The sequence below is a fragment of the Patagioenas fasciata genome, chromosome 26 (genome assembly GCF_037038585.1).
Source record: "Patagioenas fasciata isolate bPatFas1 chromosome 26, bPatFas1.hap1, whole genome shotgun sequence".
Lineage (NCBI taxonomy): Eukaryota > Metazoa > Chordata > Aves > Columbiformes > Columbidae > Patagioenas > Patagioenas fasciata.
This window is the reverse complement of record NC_092545.1, coordinates 7,006,264-7,021,826: the sequence shown is the minus strand read 5'-3', so window position 1 is coordinate 7,021,826 and position 15,563 is coordinate 7,006,264. Positions and strand designations below refer to the sequence as shown.

The 15,563-nt window shown below is 65.5% G+C and overlaps 3 protein-coding genes across 5 annotated transcripts; 2 read left to right on the top strand and 1 right to left on the bottom strand.

Moving 5' to 3' along the window:
• Positions 1-141: 141 nt before the first annotated feature.
• Positions 142-4,371, bottom strand: BAG4 (BAG cochaperone 4). Of its 2 annotated transcripts, none has more exons than XM_065856877.2 (4): positions 4,275-4,371; positions 2,567-2,827; positions 1,955-2,182; positions 142-1,532 (listed from the first exon to the last, which is right to left on the bottom strand). In XM_065856877.2, the coding sequence occupies exons 1-4, from the start codon at positions 4,350-4,352 to the stop codon at positions 1,053-1,055; spliced, it is 1,047 nt and encodes a 348-aa protein (XP_065712949.1). In that variant the 5' UTR covers positions 4,353-4,371; the 3' UTR covers positions 142-1,052. The 2 variants fall into 2 exon arrangements, with proteins under 2 accessions (XP_065712949.1, XP_071655449.1); XM_071799348.1 differs by lacking the exon at positions 4,275-4,371 and adding an exon at positions 3,863-4,185.
• A 119-nt stretch (positions 4,372-4,490) lies between these two features.
• On the top strand, positions 4,491-6,467 carry LSM1 (LSM1 homolog, mRNA degradation associated). The gene is made up of 4 exons (XM_065856718.2): positions 4,491-4,626; positions 4,957-5,025; positions 5,644-5,759; positions 5,958-6,467. Exons 1-4 carry the CDS (start codon positions 4,581-4,583, stop codon positions 6,126-6,128), a joined length of 402 nt encoding a protein of 133 aa, XP_065712790.1. The 5' UTR covers positions 4,491-4,580; the 3' UTR covers positions 6,129-6,467.
• A 1,086-nt stretch (positions 6,468-7,553) lies between these two features.
• Positions 7,554-15,479, top strand: LOC136112293 (G protein-coupled receptor kinase 5-like). Of its 2 annotated transcripts, none has more exons than XM_065856856.2 (16): positions 7,554-7,702; positions 11,130-11,225; positions 11,345-11,457; positions 11,837-11,914; positions 12,128-12,228; positions 12,300-12,392; positions 12,471-12,534; positions 12,611-12,751; positions 12,817-13,007; positions 13,079-13,116; positions 13,484-13,573; positions 13,655-13,863; positions 13,942-14,079; positions 14,149-14,286; positions 14,370-14,501; positions 14,594-15,479. In XM_065856856.2, exons 1-16 carry the CDS (start codon positions 7,651-7,653, stop codon positions 14,699-14,701), a joined length of 1,782 nt encoding a protein of 593 aa, XP_065712928.1. In that variant the 5' UTR covers positions 7,554-7,650; the 3' UTR covers positions 14,702-15,479. The 2 variants fall into 2 exon arrangements, with proteins under 2 accessions (XP_065712928.1, XP_071655521.1); XM_071799420.1 differs by lacking the exon at positions 7,554-7,702 and adding an exon at positions 10,611-10,954.
• Positions 15,480-15,563: the final 84 nt, after the last annotated feature.

Below are 15,563 nucleotides of genomic sequence, written 5' to 3'. Positions count from 1 at the left end.
GACACCCCGGACGAGCATTCCCGGAGGTGACTCACGGCGTTTTCCTGCCGAGACAGCCGGTCCGGCGCTGGGTTACGGGCCGAGCTACACACCCTGCCCAGAACTTCATTTTTAAAGAAAAGAGACTTCGAGATGCCCTAATTACAAAATAACATTTAAAAGTTGTGAGGGTTTATTATCTGGTCACACAGAGCGATGATTCGCGTCGTGCGCTGTAGCCGGGGGTGCACAGCGGCTCAGCCGCGCCGTCCCCCGGCCTCCCGGAACACACGGCTCACACTGTTACCATTCAAAAGCGGATTTTCAGCCAAGTGAGCTGGGGAGCGCTCCCAGCGTCCTGCTGTTCCGGGCCGCTCTGCCCGGCCACCGTTCCTCCGCTCGTGTCTTCCCAGCGGCAGAACCGGGCTTTGCGCGGGGACACCGGGACCGGCTCTTCAGGGCAGGAGGAGCAGACGACGTGGCACCGGTTTGCACCGACCTGGTCCCGTTCCGCAGCACCCGGGTGTAGCTACTTGGGCGCACTAAAACCCGACAAACGCCCAGGACGACGCGAGTTTCACGGCGAGAAGCTGAAGCTGAAGCTGCAGGCGGTGACGGGCGGGCTCTGGGTTCGTGGCCGCACGTTGCGGGGCTGTGACGGTGTCTGGCCAGCGTTGCGGCCGTTGGCAGAGCTGCCGTGGCTGCGGAGCCGCCTGCAGACCGGGGCTCCTTTGGGGCACTTTGTACAGTGATTTTCCTGCTGCTGGTGCCGGGGATGCGGATCCCCAGAGACTCTACCCTTGAGCACCTGGGGTGCTGCTGCTCCCCCAGAGCCTGGAACAGACAAACAATTCAGTTTGCTGCTCCAGACCCTCCCTTAATTTGTCCATTGCCAAGTTATTTGTTGGGGCTGGGCTTCTGTTTTGTTTGGGGGTTCTTTTGTGGCTTTGTTTTTTTAACTCGGGGCTTATTGCTATTCCATTGTCAATAGTGCGGAGCAGAAAGAGCTGATTTAACAGAACGAGAACTCTTTGGAACCGCGACAAGGGGCTGTGTGTGTGGCTGATGTGCTTTCACAATCCCTTTCTCTCCAGTTGCTCCAGTATGGCCTGAATTCTGTGGACGGACTCTTTCCTGGCCTGCCGAACGCTGTCCTGGCCCCCGGTCTCCACGGAATCCAGCTCCAGCAGCAGCTTGGTCAACATCTCCTCCAGAAGCCGGTAGGATTTATCTGTCTTTTTCCCCACAAACTCATCGACCTCCTGCTCCAGCCGCTCGGCCGCCGCCATCACGTGGAGGATCCTCTGGATCTCTGGCTGGGCGGCCGCAGATTTTGCAGAGGGCTGGTCGCTGGGTTTCAAAGCAGCCTCCCGGTTCCCAGCCCGCGGTTTCCGCCGCGCGGCGTCGTACATCTGGGGCTGGGCGCTGTACTGCACTTTGGGGCTCGGGGGGCGCGCCCTGTGGTCACTCACTGTCCCCGAGTGCTGGTGATTGACATCAGAATAGTAGCTGTGTTGGTCTGCGCTCTGCTCGGCTTGGTCGTAACCTGCATCCTGCAGTCAGAAGGAAAAAACATAAATCTTTAAGTGCATCTCCCTTAAAGCCGGGTTTAATTTTGCTGTCGAAAGGCAGCCAAAGCAGGGTGGGGTTGGGTGCGGGTGACACTGTCACTGCCCTGAGGTGTGCGTGCCCAGGAGCGAGGGCAGAGCGGCTCAGCGCCGTGTCACCGGGGATCCGGGCGGCATTTCTGAGACCGTCACACACCGTGATGTCACAACACATCACGTCCCCGCGGGCTGGCACCCCGAGTCCTGCTGCTTCTACCTAAACTGACTGTGCCCAGAGAAAGGGGCATCCCCAGGGGAGCCAGGCTTGGAGGAAAGCTCTATCATCTATAATGATGATGATAATGATGATAGTAACAATAGACGGTCTGGTGGCAGCAGGGAACGCGCTGCAGAAGCTTCGGTTGTACCTTTGTGTCCCAGGTCGGGGGGTGGGCAGAGGCTGCGCTGCCGGCCCAGGGCGGGTGCGGGTCGGAGCCGAAGGGGTTCCCGTGCCCGGGGGCCGCGGGCCAGGCGTAACGCACCCCATAGACGCTGGGGGGGCCCCATGTGTCCTCCGGGACTCGCGGCTGCGGCCCCTGCGGCGTCACCCCCGGGTTGTCTCCATACAGATACTGCGGGACGGGCATTCCCGGGGTCTGCAAGAAAAGGGGGGGACGGGTGTTACCCCCGGAGTCTCCCCAAGCACCATTCCCTCCGGACAGCCCTGGGAACCGCCACAGCATCACCCCTGCTGCCCGAGCCCTGCTTTCCCGACCCACGGGCTTGGAGTCTCTGGAGAACAGGGGGACCACCAGCTTCAATAAGAATAAAAAACATAATAATATATATAAGAATAAAATATTTATAAGAATAAAAAATACAAGCTGCGCAAGGCACAGCAGCCACATGGAGCCATGGATCCCCTAGAGGACGCACTGGGGGCTCTCCCTCTGCTGGGGCCCCCACAAAACCACTTCTTGTGCCCCGGGAAGCGCTGTGGCCGCTGTGGCTGTGGCTGTGGCCACTGCCCGGCCTCCTACCTGCGGTGGGGAGTAGCCGGGAACTTGCTGCCTCTGGAGCGAGGAGCCCTCGGCGGCGCTGTCCGGCGGGACGTAGTTCCAGGGGGGAGCGGGCGACGGGGGCCGGTACATCCCCGCTGAGTCCACGGGGTAGGGGGTCCGCGGGGGCCCGGAGCAGTAGTACCCCCGCGTCTGCGGCAGCCCGGCGTAGTGGGGGGCAGCGCTGGGAACCGAGGGGTACGGGGGGCCATAGGCTCCGTTCATGTAGGGAGAATCCATCGCCTGCGGAAGAGCAGAGGTGACGGGACACGGGGCAGAGGTGATGGGACACTGGAGAGATGGGATGGGACACAGGGAAGAAGTGATGGGACATGGGGCAGAGGGGATGGGACACAGGGATGGGACACGGGTCAGAGGACATGGGACAGAGGTGATGGGACACAGGGCAGAGGGGATGGGACACAGGGATGGGACACGGTGCCGAGGTGGTGGGACACGGGGCAGAAGTGATGGGACACAGGGCAGGGGGCTCTGGTCCACCCAGCAGCGGCCCGGGGACAGGACCAGCCCTTCCCGCAGTGTCTAACTAAGGGGTTCCTTTGTCCCCGAGCCGATTTGCCCCAGTTTTAGGTTTTTCTGCTCTACCGTGGCTTTCTGTCGCCACTGAGTGCTCACGGGCCGGTCCCACCACCCTCGCAGCACGCTCGGGGCACTCCAGATTCATCTGGAGGGCAGGAAGCAGAGGGGATGCACCAAGCTTAACCGTGCTTCGCTTAGCTAAGCCTTGCTCAGAAATACACATACAATCCCTCGCAGCAAGCGGCTCTGGGGAGGTTCAGCCAAGTCAGTTTAGTCACCGACTGCGGGCTGAAAAGAAAAACACTCGGGGCAAAGCGCATTTCCTCGCTCGGACAAGACCGACCGGTTCTGGGCCCCGGGGCGCTGGATCACCCAGCCCCGGGTCGCGCTGCGGCCCTGGGATCTGAGAGCTTGTGTGTGCACGGTCTGTACGTCCGTCTGTGAGAGTCTATGTGAGAGCATCCAAAGAATCGATGTATATTGAACGTTTCCATCCGCCCGTAGCGCGGATAATTAAGCGTCGGAGTTCCGGGATCACTCCCCGTAGCTTTGGGCAAAGCATTTTTTCGCAGGTGAGCACAGATCCTATCACCCGCGTGCCGGGTTTAGGGGAGAACCGGACAGACCTACACATCCCATAGGATTCAAACAAACCGCAGCACAAAGCGGCAGCGAACGGGGGACGGCGCCGTTTCCGCGGGGAGCTCCCCGTTAAAATCCCCGCCCTGGAAATGTCACCTTGAACTCGATACGAAGCTAAAACTTCACCGCGTCCGCCGTTTCATGTATTTTTCTCCCGTTAAACATCCGCCCAAACCCCGGGGAAAGGGGGAGGCGGATTTTTCATGCAAAACGGCTCCTTCTGGCAACCGAGCTGAGAAAAACACCCCAATGGGCCGTGGGGAAGGTCAGGGACGGGTTGAACGACCCGGGCGGCGCGTCCCGGCTCGATGCCGCCGTCCCGGGGGTGTTTTGGGGGAGCCGGTACGGGCCGCGCAGCGCTGCCCGGTGCAGCCGGGGGGACGGACCCCGCGCCTGCCCCCGCCCCGGGCACGGGGTGGGCTGCAGCCCCGGTGGTTCGGCTCAACGGCCGGGATCGGGGCGGCCGCCTCCCCGCCGCCCGCCCGGTCCCCGCCGCCCCCGCCGTTACCTGCGCGGCCGCCGGCGGGCGGGAGGACCCGGGGGCCCACGGCGGGCCCGGCTCCGCGGCGCGGCCGCGGGGCTCCATGGCCGCCGCCCCGCCCCGCCCCGCCGCCAATGGCCGCTGCAAGACCCCGCCGCCAATCGGAGGCAGCGCCTCGCCGGCGCCCACCAATCAGCGTCCGCCCCGCGCGCACGGCCGGCGCGTCTTAAAAGGGCGGGCCAATGTGGGGCCCACCCGGCGGCGGGGCGGTTCCGGGGTGGCGGCGGCTCCGGCGCATGGCGGCGCTTCCGCTGGGGGCGGCGCGGCGGCACCATGAACTACATGCCCGGCACGGCCAGTCTCATCCAGGACATCGACAGTGAGTGCAGCGTGCGGCCGGGCCGGGCCCTGCCCGCGGCGGGAGCCTCGGCCCCGGGGTCACCGTCCCCGCCGGGCGGCCGGTCCCCGCTGTCCCCGCCGGTGCTGCCCTCCAGGGGGGTCGGACCTTCCGTTGTCTGCGGGTCCTGCTCCTCTTAGGGTGGTCGCACCCCTCCTTTCCCGGGGGACCTGCCCCCCTGTGCGCACCGGTCACGCGTGGGGCGTCCGCGCTCCCCGGGGCCGGTTAACCGGACATCTCCGGTGTCCCCCGGTGCGTGTGGAGGGTGGGGGGCGGCCGTGGCTGACCCCTCCCGCGCTCCCTGTCCCGTAGAGAAGCACCTGGTCCTGCTGAGGGACGGCCGGACGCTCATCGGGTACCTGCGCAGCATCGACCAGTTCGGTACGTCCGCACCGGGGGGACTTAGGCCGGGATTTGGATGCAATCCGGTGCCAGCCGAGTGCGGGGGCTGCGGGGAGGAGGAGCAGAGCCCGACGGGACCGTTTGCATGAGCCGGGGGATGTTCCCGTGGCTGTCGGGGCCGCGCTTACCGGAGCAGCTCCTGTCCCAAACGGTGCTGCTACAGTAACGAGGGAGTTTGGGTTTGGGGGGAGTTCCCTGTTTCGTGGTCCCGCTCAGCTGCACTATTTCCTGCAGCAACGACCCCGCCGTGTGCCGGTCCCGTGTGCAGGCCCCCTGCGTTTTCTTAGCTGAAATCAACATGAGTTTTAAAATAAATCAGTTTCGTAGTGCGGAAAGCGACGTGGTTGCAGGCTGTGTTTTTGGAGTGTTTGTGTTGTGGGTTAAACACCCACCTGTGTGACCACTGGAACTGGTGTTTCACAGAGATTTCTCCCAGAACCAGTCCCTCTTTCCCCTGGTTACATCCAGCACTGGTGCTCTGACGGCTCCTTTGAGGCACCGCTGCTGTGGGTTTTCTGCCTGGGTGGGATGTGATGTTCTTTACAGCCAGAAAATGTAGCGAAACATGGATTATTTTCTCTCTCTCGATCGCTGCAGCAAACTTGGTGTTGCACCAGACGGTGGAGCGCATCCACGTGGGCAAGAAGTATGGGGACATCCCTCGAGGCATCTTTGTTGTGAGAGGCGAGAACGTTGTGCTGCTGGGGGAAATAGTAAGTAGGCAGCTCCCTCTGCCTGCTCTCTCACCGGAGCTTGGTGTCCGTGTGTCTGTCTGCTGTGAGATACGGTCGCTGCCGTCCCCACTGGCTTTTTGTCCCTCCAGACGGAGCTGCCCCGCAGACGCCGGAGCGTCCCACGAGCAGAGCTGCACGGGCTGCTGCCGAGGGGCTGAGCGGCTGTTCCTCTTGCAGGACCTGGAGAAGGAGAGCGACACGCCTCTGCAGCAAGTGTCCATCGAGGAGATCCTGGAGGAGCAGCGCGTGGAGCAGCAGGCCAAGCAGGAGTCGGAGAAGCTCAAGGTGCAGGCGCTGAAGGAGCGGGGCCTCTGCGTCCCGCGGGCGGACACCCTGGACGAGTACTAACCGTGCCGCCGCTCGGACCCTTGCCCCGCGGCAGAGCGAGGGCTGCGCTGTGACCCGCTGTGCGCGGGGGATCTCCTCGGAAGGGCGGGTTTTATTTTCAGGCGGTGTTTTCTGTGGCGTGGATAACTGTAAAACAAATCACGCCATCGGTTTCTCCTTGCGGAGAAGGAGAGAAGGCGTTGGGCCGCCCTTAGAGGCGGGCAGGGGCACTGGGGAGCATCAGTGGTTTTGTTCAGGAGGCGAATGGCTTGGTCCTCTGGGTTTGTTTGCGTTTTCAGACTCTCATGACTCTGGGCAAGAGTTTTCCTTGATGTGTAAATAAATCCTTGATCTCAACAAGACTGTTTTGCCAGTGTCTGGGACCGGATGCCTTCCCCTCTCTTGGGACAAACACCCTTGTGCCAACTCTGGTCCCTGTGGGGGAAATGGGCCCGTGGTCCTGCCGTGTCCGGGCTTGCACTGAGGAGAAGCTGAAGGATGGGGTGAGATCCCTCCCTCCAGCGTGGGGAGCAGGACTTGGGGATCCCCTGCACCCCAACAGGGGCTGCTGGCTCCCCCCAGCTGGGCTGGGCAGCTCTCCAGCAGCTGAGCCCACTAATTACCCACTAATGAAGAGCTACCGCAGGGCTGGTTCCTCGGTGCTGGAGGAGCTGGTGCAGCTGCAGCAGGTACAGGGACCTTCATGTCTGGGGGCTGTCGGGTGCGTGTGGTGATGGGTGCACCTTTGTGGGGCTTGCGGGAGGCTCGGGGTGCACTTGCAAGTGGGTTTTCTCTTCCGAAGCGGCTCGTTCCTTTGCAGGAGGAGCCCAGCTCTGCACCGGGTACAAATGGGTCTGGCTGCTGTGCTCCTGGAAAGTAAACAGCCGGGGTGCCCCCCCGCGCCGGCCGGCCCAGAAACGTGTTTCCCTGCTCCCCGTGGGCCGGGCTGCCTGCTTCCAGGGGGAAAAAGGCATTTTCCCTGTTGTATTTACTCGGGTGGGACGGCGTGAGTCTGGTGGCAGAACAGGAGTAAACAAGGAAACGCGATTTCTTGCTTTAACAAAAACAACGGCTGGATGGAGCCGGCGGCGGCTCCCGCGGCTGCGGAGTCTCCGCCGGGAGGAAGCGGCTCCTTCGCTGTCGTTGTTCGGCCGCCGCTGCTGCTCGGGGAGGCAGCGGGGGGTGTTGGGGTGCGGGGTGGATGAAGCGGGGGGTGCCGTCCTGGGCTCAGCCCCGCGGAGTGGGGGGACGGGGCTCCCTCCCTGCCGGCCCGGGGTCCCGTTTCGGAGGAGGAGGAGGAGGAGGAAGGCTGCCGTGCCGCAGCCGGGTCTGCAAGGTGCTGGTGCTGCCCAACCGCAAACCGGGAGTGGGGATCCCCAAGGCGGGGTGGGCGCTCCCGTGCGCTGCCCCTTACATAAGCCCGTGACGCCAGGGGGCGGCCCGTGACGTCACGGCGGTGACGCAGCCCCGGAGGCGGCCGGACCGCCCCGCGCCGCCGGGCCGGGAATGGTGAGCGGCGGCGGGGCTGCTCCCCGGCCCCGCCATGGAGCTGGAGAACATCGTGGCCAACACCGTCCTGCTGAAGGCCCGCGAAGGTACCGCCGCGTCCCCGTCCCGTTCCCACGCTGCGTCCCGGATCCACCCGGGTCCCGTTCCCACGCTGCGTCCCGGATCCGCCCCGGTCCTGTTCCCACGCTGCATCCCGGTCCCATCACGGTCCCGTTCCCAGGCTGCATCCCGGGCCCCTCCCCACGCCCCCTCCCCGTATCCTCCTCCCCACGGGCACCCTCGGCCCCTCCACGAGCACCCCAGGACCCCTCCGCCCGGGCTGGTGGGTGGCCGGGGGGGCTCATCCCGGTTGGCTTCGTGCAGTCCCCGCAAGGGGACGGCTGCCCAGGTGCTGTGGGACATATCTGTCTGTCTGTCCCACCCACCCTGTGGACCCAGGGACATGAAGCAGAGAATTTAAGCAGCAATTTGGGTGCAGTTTCCCCAAGCGATGCATGTGCTGAGGCACCGCGGGCTCGGGGCGACCGAGAGCCGCTCTGTACGTCCGTCTGTCTGTCCCTCTGCGCCAGCAGGACGTGTCAGGCGAAGCGAAACTTTGCTTGGTGCAGGCCTGTGCGACAGGCGCTTCCAGGAAAAACACGGCCCCGCCGGTGGAGCCGGGGTGGTGCCGGTGCCACTGCACCGGTTTGTGCCCCACCGGCAGCTGCGGTGAGGCCTGGGGGGGCACAAGGCTCGGGCGTTTGTGCCCCTTCAGACGCGGGGGCTTGGCACAGGCTCCGGGGGGATCGCGGGCGCCTTTGTTTGCTTTTGGTTTCCTTTGGAAAACCGGCGCCCTCGTCGCTGAACCTTTGTGACCGAAAAGCAAACGGCCCCGAGAGCCGCTGGGGCAGCCCTGGGGACGGGGTGGCTTGGCGGTGGTCCCATTTTTGGTTTTGGAAATCCAAGTTTTCTAAAGGTTTCCTTACCCGCGACGTGGTTGCTTCCAGCAGCTCTGGAGCTGCCGTGGGGATGGAGCTGGAGAGGTGCCGGTGCCTTCGCCGGGCAGGGAGGTTTGGCATCGGGAGCTTGGGGCAGCCGGACCGCTGGCACCGGGGCTCCCTGCCCGGGGCTGGACGCTGCTCCCGTCCCACGGGATGCGCGGCAGACGCCTGCCCAGTGAGCTGCAGCCCGGGGAAGGAGGGTTTGGCCCCGGGGCTGGCGGGGGCTCTGCACCGCGGGGCCACACGGGTTAATGTCGGCGTGCGAGGGCTGCGAGAGGCGCCGGAAGCCGGGAGCGGAGCGGGACGGGGCTGGGTCCCGGCTGAGCGGCTGCTTCCCTCCCCGGCAGCGTGGGGAGGACCGGAGCCGTCTCAGCAGGAAGCTGACACCCCCCGGCCGTGCCCGGGGGTCCCCACGTTTGAGGGTCACGGGCTGGCCTTGCTTTGGGAGGCGCAGGGGGCTCGGTGAGGTGTCAGACCTGGCATTTGGATGTGGTGTGTAAGTTGGAGGGCTCTGTGGTTTGAAGGGCTCCCCAAGCTGCTGCCGCCCGCTGTGCCCCTTGAAAGGACCTTGCTCTGCTGTGGGGCCCCTCGCTCTGGCCTCATGACCATTCCAGGGGCTTTGCGCCCCAAAAGGTGATCTGGGGGGTGCCCCATGTGGGATGCGGGGGTCTCTGGCTGGGCGGTCTCCCTGGGCTTCGTGTCCGGCTCTGCTGGAGCTTTCAAGGAGCTGGTGTCCGCAAGGGCTCCTGAAGCTCGGGGAGTCAGGAGGATTTGTCTGCCCACGGAAGCACCTGGGATAAACCCCCGGGAGTGTGCGGGCGCGGGGCAGATAACCGGCGGTGAGTAAGGCCCTATGGCTGCCGGGGCGGGGGCAGCCGCGTCCACACCTCGCTGGGCATCGGTGCCCCCTCACCGCAAACCAGCTGGGGACAGGGCACCCCGGGGACCACGCTCCCACCTGCCGCGGGGCTTTCGCGGCTGTGCTGGTGTGACACCTCCCTGTGTGCGCCGCGTGGTACGTGGGCTCCTTTCCGCCAAGGAACGATTTGATTTTGCTTTCAGCAGTTTTTCTGGTTGCCACGGTTGGTGCAGCATCCTCGAGGGCTTTCCCGGAGTGGTTCACTTAAGGGGAGCAGGGCTAGGCGAGCTCCAGTTTTATCTTTCCCGCTGAGTCCTGCTGCTGGCTCTGGTTGGTGCAGGCAGGGACAGGAGTGGGGACGTGGTGCTGTCTGTGCTCGGCCCGGCTGTGCTGTGCTGTGCCAGGCTCGCTGCAGGGGCGCCGGGCCGGGGCAGGAGGGTGCTGCAGCAGGAGCCTGCGTGGAGGCAAAACCCTTCTGATGTGAACCTCCCCATGTGCTCAGCTCCCCTCCTTCCCACCCAGCCCCAGCCCTTCCCCAGTGCCACCGTCCCAGCTGAGAGCACGTCCCCAGGGCTCAGCCGGGGGAGATGCGTTGGGATGCTGGTGACAAGCGTTAATTCAGTTTTTATCGTTGCAGCAAACAAGTTGGAATTTGGAAGGAGCGCTGTAAAGGGCCGGGTGGTGGTGGGGCTGGTACCTGCAGGGGAAGAGGCAGGGAGGGAATCGCGTGGGCAGCGTCCAGCCGCGGCCTCCAAGCATCCCCGCAAGGTCGATGGCTCCTGGGGCAGGCGGAGGGTTCTGGGCATCCCCCTGTGCCAGCCGCCCGGGGCTCCAGCCTGGGCACCGCGGGGCGAGGGGAGCGGCTGCTCCTCTTCCTTCAGCACCGGGTGCCCAGGACCCCGTGTTGCTGGTCTCGGGGTGCCCGGGGACCCGTTGCCGCCGAGGCCGCTGCGCTGGCTGGCGGGGCTGTTCCTGCCGGAGGAAGGAGCCGATGACGGCAGGAAGCTCTGCCCGGCCGAAAGCCGGCCCTGCCAGAGCCCAGCGCCGTGGCGTCCCGCGGGCTGGCCGCGGCGTCACCGGGCGGTGCTGGCCGGCCACCAGCTCGGAGCCGCGCTGATGTCAGGTCCCTGCAGGGATGACTTCACGCGCCAAGCATCCGCCAGCAGCGGCTGTGGGGCCATCGCTCTGCCCCCTCCGTGTCCCCGGGGAGTCCCTGTCCCCGAGGAGGCAGGGGCTGCTGTGGGCAGGATGAGGGCTTGATGGGGAGCGAGGGAAACTGGACACTTTTGAGAGGGAACGACATGGAGCTGCGACATCGTTTGGGGGGAAGCGATGCCAAGGGGCGTCCCGTTCCTGCCCTGGGAGCCGTGACTGGGTGGGGCTCCCCTTGGCTGTCTGGGGCAATGGTCCCTGGGGGCCTCAGAGCCCTCTCCACACTCAGGGTGGATTTTCCCACATGGCTTCAGAGCTGCCCAAAGCCCCAGTGCTGGTGGTGGCGGGTACGTGCGCGAGTGATGGGTTTTGGGAACCAGCAGTAATTGGATGGGGGAAAGCGCAAACCAGGGGACTCTGCAGCACTGGGCTGGGGCTCAGCGGCCCCGTTGTCCCCATCGCCACCGGACCGGGGCAGGGATGGCCGTCCTGCTGACCTGACCTCTTCTCCCACTGCTGCAGGAGGCGGCGGCAAGAGGAAAGGCAGGAGCAAGAAGTGGAGGGAGATCCTGCGGTTCCCGCACATCAGCCAGTGCGATGAGCTGCGCAAGGGCCTGGGTGAGACGGGGAGGGCGCTGGGAAGCGGCAGGACCGGCTCCCGGCTCGGGGACACGGTGGGCGCGGGGCTGCGGAACACGGTCGGCGTGTCCCGTGGCACGTCCCGCCTTCCCTTGCAGAGCAGGACTACGGCAGCCTGTGCCAGAAGCAGCCCATCGGCCGGCTGCTCTTCCGGCAGTTCTGCCAGACGCGGCCGGAGCTCCTGCGCTGCATCCGCTTCCTGGACGCCGTGGTGAGGGACGCGCGCGATGCCACCGGCGCTGCTGGGGACGGGGACGACAGGGGCGGGATGGGGCTGGCAGGGGGTGTGCGGAGTCCCGGGGTTGCCGCTGGAGCTGGTGCGGTGGTACCGGGGGCTGCGGGGGGCAGAGACCGCCCCGTCCTAGCACCCCGCGGGTGCGTCTCCGGGTTGTGCTGCAGGATGGGGCTCTCCAGCCCAGCAACCTCTGAATGCCGTGAGGCTGATCCCGCTGCTGGGAGGTTTCAGCTGCGGCACAAACCTCCCAAAATGACCCGCATGTCCCGTCACCGCACGGTCGGTGCCAGCGGCGGGTGGATGTGGGGGGACACAGGGCAGGGCCTGCAGCCCCCTCCTCTCCCGCACATCCCAGGCGGATTACGAGCTCTCCCCGGATGAGAAGCGGAAGGAGATGGGGGAGGAGATCATCCGCCGGTTCCTCCAGCAGGAGGTGAGTCCCGGGGGGCTTTGTGCCCCCAGGCAGCTGGAGCAAGACGGGGTGAGAATGGGATGGGAGCAGCGGGTGCAGGGGTCCCTTGCTGGCCAAGGAGCCACGTCCCCTCTCTCTGAGCACCCCAGTGGCACCCACCGCCAGCCGGGTGACAGGTGGGCTGCGAGGGCGACGCAGCGGGGTGGGGGGCACATCCATCTGCTCCCCTGATAGTCCCCAGATTTCCTGCCCGAGGTGGGGCAGCCCCACGCCAGCCGCTGCCTGCAGGACCTGCAGAAGAGCCCCTGCAAGGACCTGTTCAGCAGCTGCCTCCGGTGAGTGTCCTGCCTGGGGACGAGCGCCCGGGGGCTGTGGGTGATACCGACTGTCCCCTGTCCCCCCGCAGCCCCCTGCACCAGTACCTGAGCGGGGACCCCTTTGCTGACTACCAGGACAGCATGTATTTCGACCGGTTCCTGCAGTGGAAGTACCTGGAGAGGTGAGTGGGGGGGCTGGGGGGCCTCTGGGGGGCTCTGGGGGGCAGCGGGGCTGATGTGCCCAGGGCTGTGTGCTTCAGGCAGCCGGTCACCAAGGACACGTTTCGGCAGTACCGGATCCTGGGCAAGGGCGGTTTTGGAGAGGTACGGCCATGGGGGGAGGATGGGGGGCAGATTTAGGGCTGACGGGGGCTCACCCCGCTGCTGTGCCCCCCGCAAGGTGTGCGCCTGCCAGGTGCGGGCCACGGGGAAGATGTACGCCTGCAAGAAGCTGGAGAAGAAGCGGATCAAGAAGCGGAAAGGGGAGGCGATGGCCCTGAACGAGAAGCAGATCCTGGAGAAGGTCAACAGCCGGTTCGTGGTGCGTGTGGGGCTCTCCGGGGGGGTCGGGGTCCCGGGACCGGTGCTGACGGCCGGGTGGTGCAGGTGAGCCTGGCGTACGCCTACGAGACGAAGGATGCGCTCTGCCTGGTGCTGACCATCATGAACGGCGGCGACCTCAAGTTCCACATCTACAACATGGGCAACCCCGGCTTCAAGGACGAGCGGGTGGTTTTCTACGCGGCGGAGATCTGCTGCGGGCTGCAGCACCTGCACCAGGAGGGCATCGCCTACCGGTGAGCGGGGCACGGGGGGCGGCTGGGTGGGACCGCGCCATGCTGAGCCGTCCGTCTGTCTGTCCCTGCAGGGACCTGAAGCCGGAGAACATCCTGCTGGATGATGATGGTGAGGAGGGGGCTGCTGGGGCTGGCGCTGCCCATACTCTGGGCTCCGGGTTGGGACTCCGTGTGCTTCCAGGGGGGCTCTGGTGGTGGTTTGGGGGCGACATGCAGGGATGTGGGGGGGCCCTTTCCTGCTGCCCTCCATGCAGAGCTGGATCTGGGGAACAATTCCTTCCCCAAAGGGCTGTGGGGCATTGGAACAGGCTGCCCAGGGCAGTGCTGGAGTCACCATCCCTGGAGGGTTGGACATGGAGATGAGGTTCTCAGGACACGGGGCAGTGCCGGGGTGGGTAATGGTTGGACTCCATGATCTTGAGGGTCTCTTCAACCAAAATGATTCTATGATGCCCCCAACCCTCTCCCTGTCCCAGGCCACATCAGGATCTCCGACCTGGGGCTGGCGATCAAGATCCCCGAGGGCGAGACGATCCGAGGCCGCGTGGGCACCGTGGGCTACATGGGTGAGTGCGGGGGCTGCGCCGGCGGGGTCCCGGTGCCGCGGTCCCCCCCGGGCGCTGACGGGTGCGGGGCCGTGCCCGCAGCCCCGGAGGTGATCAGCAATGAGCGCTACAGCTTCAGCCCCGACTGGTGGGGCCTGGGCTGCCTGGTGTACGAGATGATCGAGGGGCAGTCGCCGTTCCGCGCCCGCAAGGAGCGCGTGAAGCGGGAGGAGGTGGAGAAGCGGGTGCAGGAGGAGCAGGAGCCCTACTCCGAGAAATTCGGCGAGGACGCTCGGGCCATCTGCAAGATGGTGAGTTGGGAGCGGCTGGTCCCTGTGGGGGTCAGGGTGGGCTCCGCCCCCCGCCATGACCCCTGTCCCCCTCCGCAGCTCCTGGCCAAGGACCCCCGGCAGCGGCTGGGCTGCGGGGCCGAGGGGGCGGCCGAGGTGAAGCGTCACCCCTTCTTCAGGAGCATCAACTTCAAGCGCCTGGAGGCCGGCATCATGACACCCCCCTTTGTGCCCGATGTAAGGGACCGGGGCTGGGCACTCCGGGGGGCGATGCCCGTGCCCCCCGTGACGGTTCCGCTCCCGCAGCCCCGGGCGGTTTATTGCAAGGACGTGCTGGACATCGAGCAGTTCTCCACGGTGAAGGGCGTCAACCTGGACCAAACCGACAGCGATTTCTACGCCAAGTTCGCCACCGGCAGCGTCTCCATCCCCTGGCAGAACGAGGTACCGGGGGCACGAGGGGGTGCTGCCCCATGGCAGCGCTGCCAGGGCTGCCCGTGCCCACCCCACGGGGACCTGCCCCCTAGATGATCGAGACCGAGTGCTTCAATGACCTCAACGTGTTCGGCCCTGGCGGGACCCGCTCCCCCGACCTGGACTGGTGGCAGCTGCCCGAGCCCCCCAAGCGCAGCCTCCTGCAGAGGCTCTTCCGACGCCACGTAAGGGGCGGGGGGGATATTTGGAACGGGGGTGTCCCGGGGTCTCCCCGAGCCCCCCGGCTGACTGCCTGCTGTCTGTCTGTCCCTCGCAGCCGTCCGACTACCCCATCGGCACTGCCATCCACCCCCCCGACCCGGCCGCCAGCAACTCGCACCCCCCTGCAGCCAACGCCACCTGCCGGACCCCGGCCCCGTCCTGACCCCTCTCGCCACCCCGGGGGAGCCCCCAGCCCCCCGTGCCCTCCCAGGGTTCCCCGGGGCCGGGGTCTCGGGGGTGCTGACATGTGCGGGGTGATGGGGCAGAGTCCGCTTGACCCCAACCCTGGCAGCCCTATGGCCCTTCCAGCTGTTCTCGGGGGTCCCACTGCAGGGCACCCCCCACCTGCCCCCCCAGCCACTGCCAGGGGAGAGGGCCAGGGCAGGGACCTATTTTTGCTGCGTTTGAGCCCGTTATCTTATCACCGCTCGGTGCGTGACCTCTGCGGGCACGGGGGGGCTGCGGGTTTATCTGCACTCTCCAAATAGAAACAAAGGCAACCTTGGAGCTGGGGGGACACCCCCGGCTCCCCCCGGCCATGCTGCAGCAGGAGGGACGGGGTGACCCCGACAGAGCCCCCGCTCGGGGAAACACCGGCTGCCCCCTCCTGCTCCGGCCACCACAATGGGAAATGGGCTCAGAAAAGGGAATTTTCTCGAACGTGAGGGGCCTGGGGGGTTCCCTTTGTCACTTTGTCCTCCTGAGGCTGGTGGGGTGCAAGGGACAGCACATGGGTGTGCAAGGGACAGCACCGGGGTGTGCAAGGGACAGCACATGCGGGTAGGGGGGCTGTGCTGCCCCCCGCTTCGGGCCCCAGTGAATCTCTGCCTCCGGCACCTTTGGTTTACATTCAATCCGGTTTTGTACATTTGTAAACAGTTGTAAATATTTGTACGTTGAGCGCCTGGATGTACATTTTTAAGGTAAAAGCTGCAAACGGAGCTGCGTGTTGACTTTGCATGGGGATGTTTTGGGGAGGCATTTTTGGGGATGGGAGCTCGGTGGGTGCTGTGGGGGCTGCTGTG

Coding starts and splice junctions, on each gene's coding strand:
- BAG4 (XM_065856877.2), bottom strand. CDS start 4,352: ATGGAGCCCCGCGGCCGCGCCGCGGAGCCGGGCCCGCCGTGGGCCCCC. Junction 2,828..4,274: donor GCCCGCCGGCGGCCGCGCAG/GTAACGGCGGGG, acceptor GCTCTTCCGCAG/GCGATGGATTCTCCCTACAT. Junction 1,533..1,954: donor CCCCGACCTGGGACACAAAG/GTACAACCGAAG, acceptor TTCTGACTGCAG/GATGCAGGTTACGACCAAGC.
- LSM1 (XM_065856718.2), top strand. CDS start 4,581: ATGAACTACATGCCCGGCACGGCCAGTCTCATCCAGGACATCGACA. Junction 4,627..4,956: donor TCTCATCCAGGACATCGACA/GTGAGTGCAGCG, acceptor CCTGTCCCGTAG/AGAAGCACCTGGTCCTGCTG. Junction 5,760..5,957: donor TTGTGCTGCTGGGGGAAATA/GTAAGTAGGCAG, acceptor TTCCTCTTGCAG/GACCTGGAGAAGGAGAGCGA.
- LOC136112293 (XM_065856856.2), top strand. CDS start 7,651: ATGGAGCTGGAGAACATCGTGGCCAACACCGTCCTGCTGAAGGCCCGC. Junction 12,229..12,299: donor CTGTTCAGCAGCTGCCTCCG/GTGAGTGTCCTG, acceptor GTCCCCCCGCAG/CCCCCTGCACCAGTACCTGA. Junction 12,393..12,470: donor CAGTGGAAGTACCTGGAGAG/GTGAGTGGGGGG, acceptor TGTGTGCTTCAG/GCAGCCGGTCACCAAGGACA.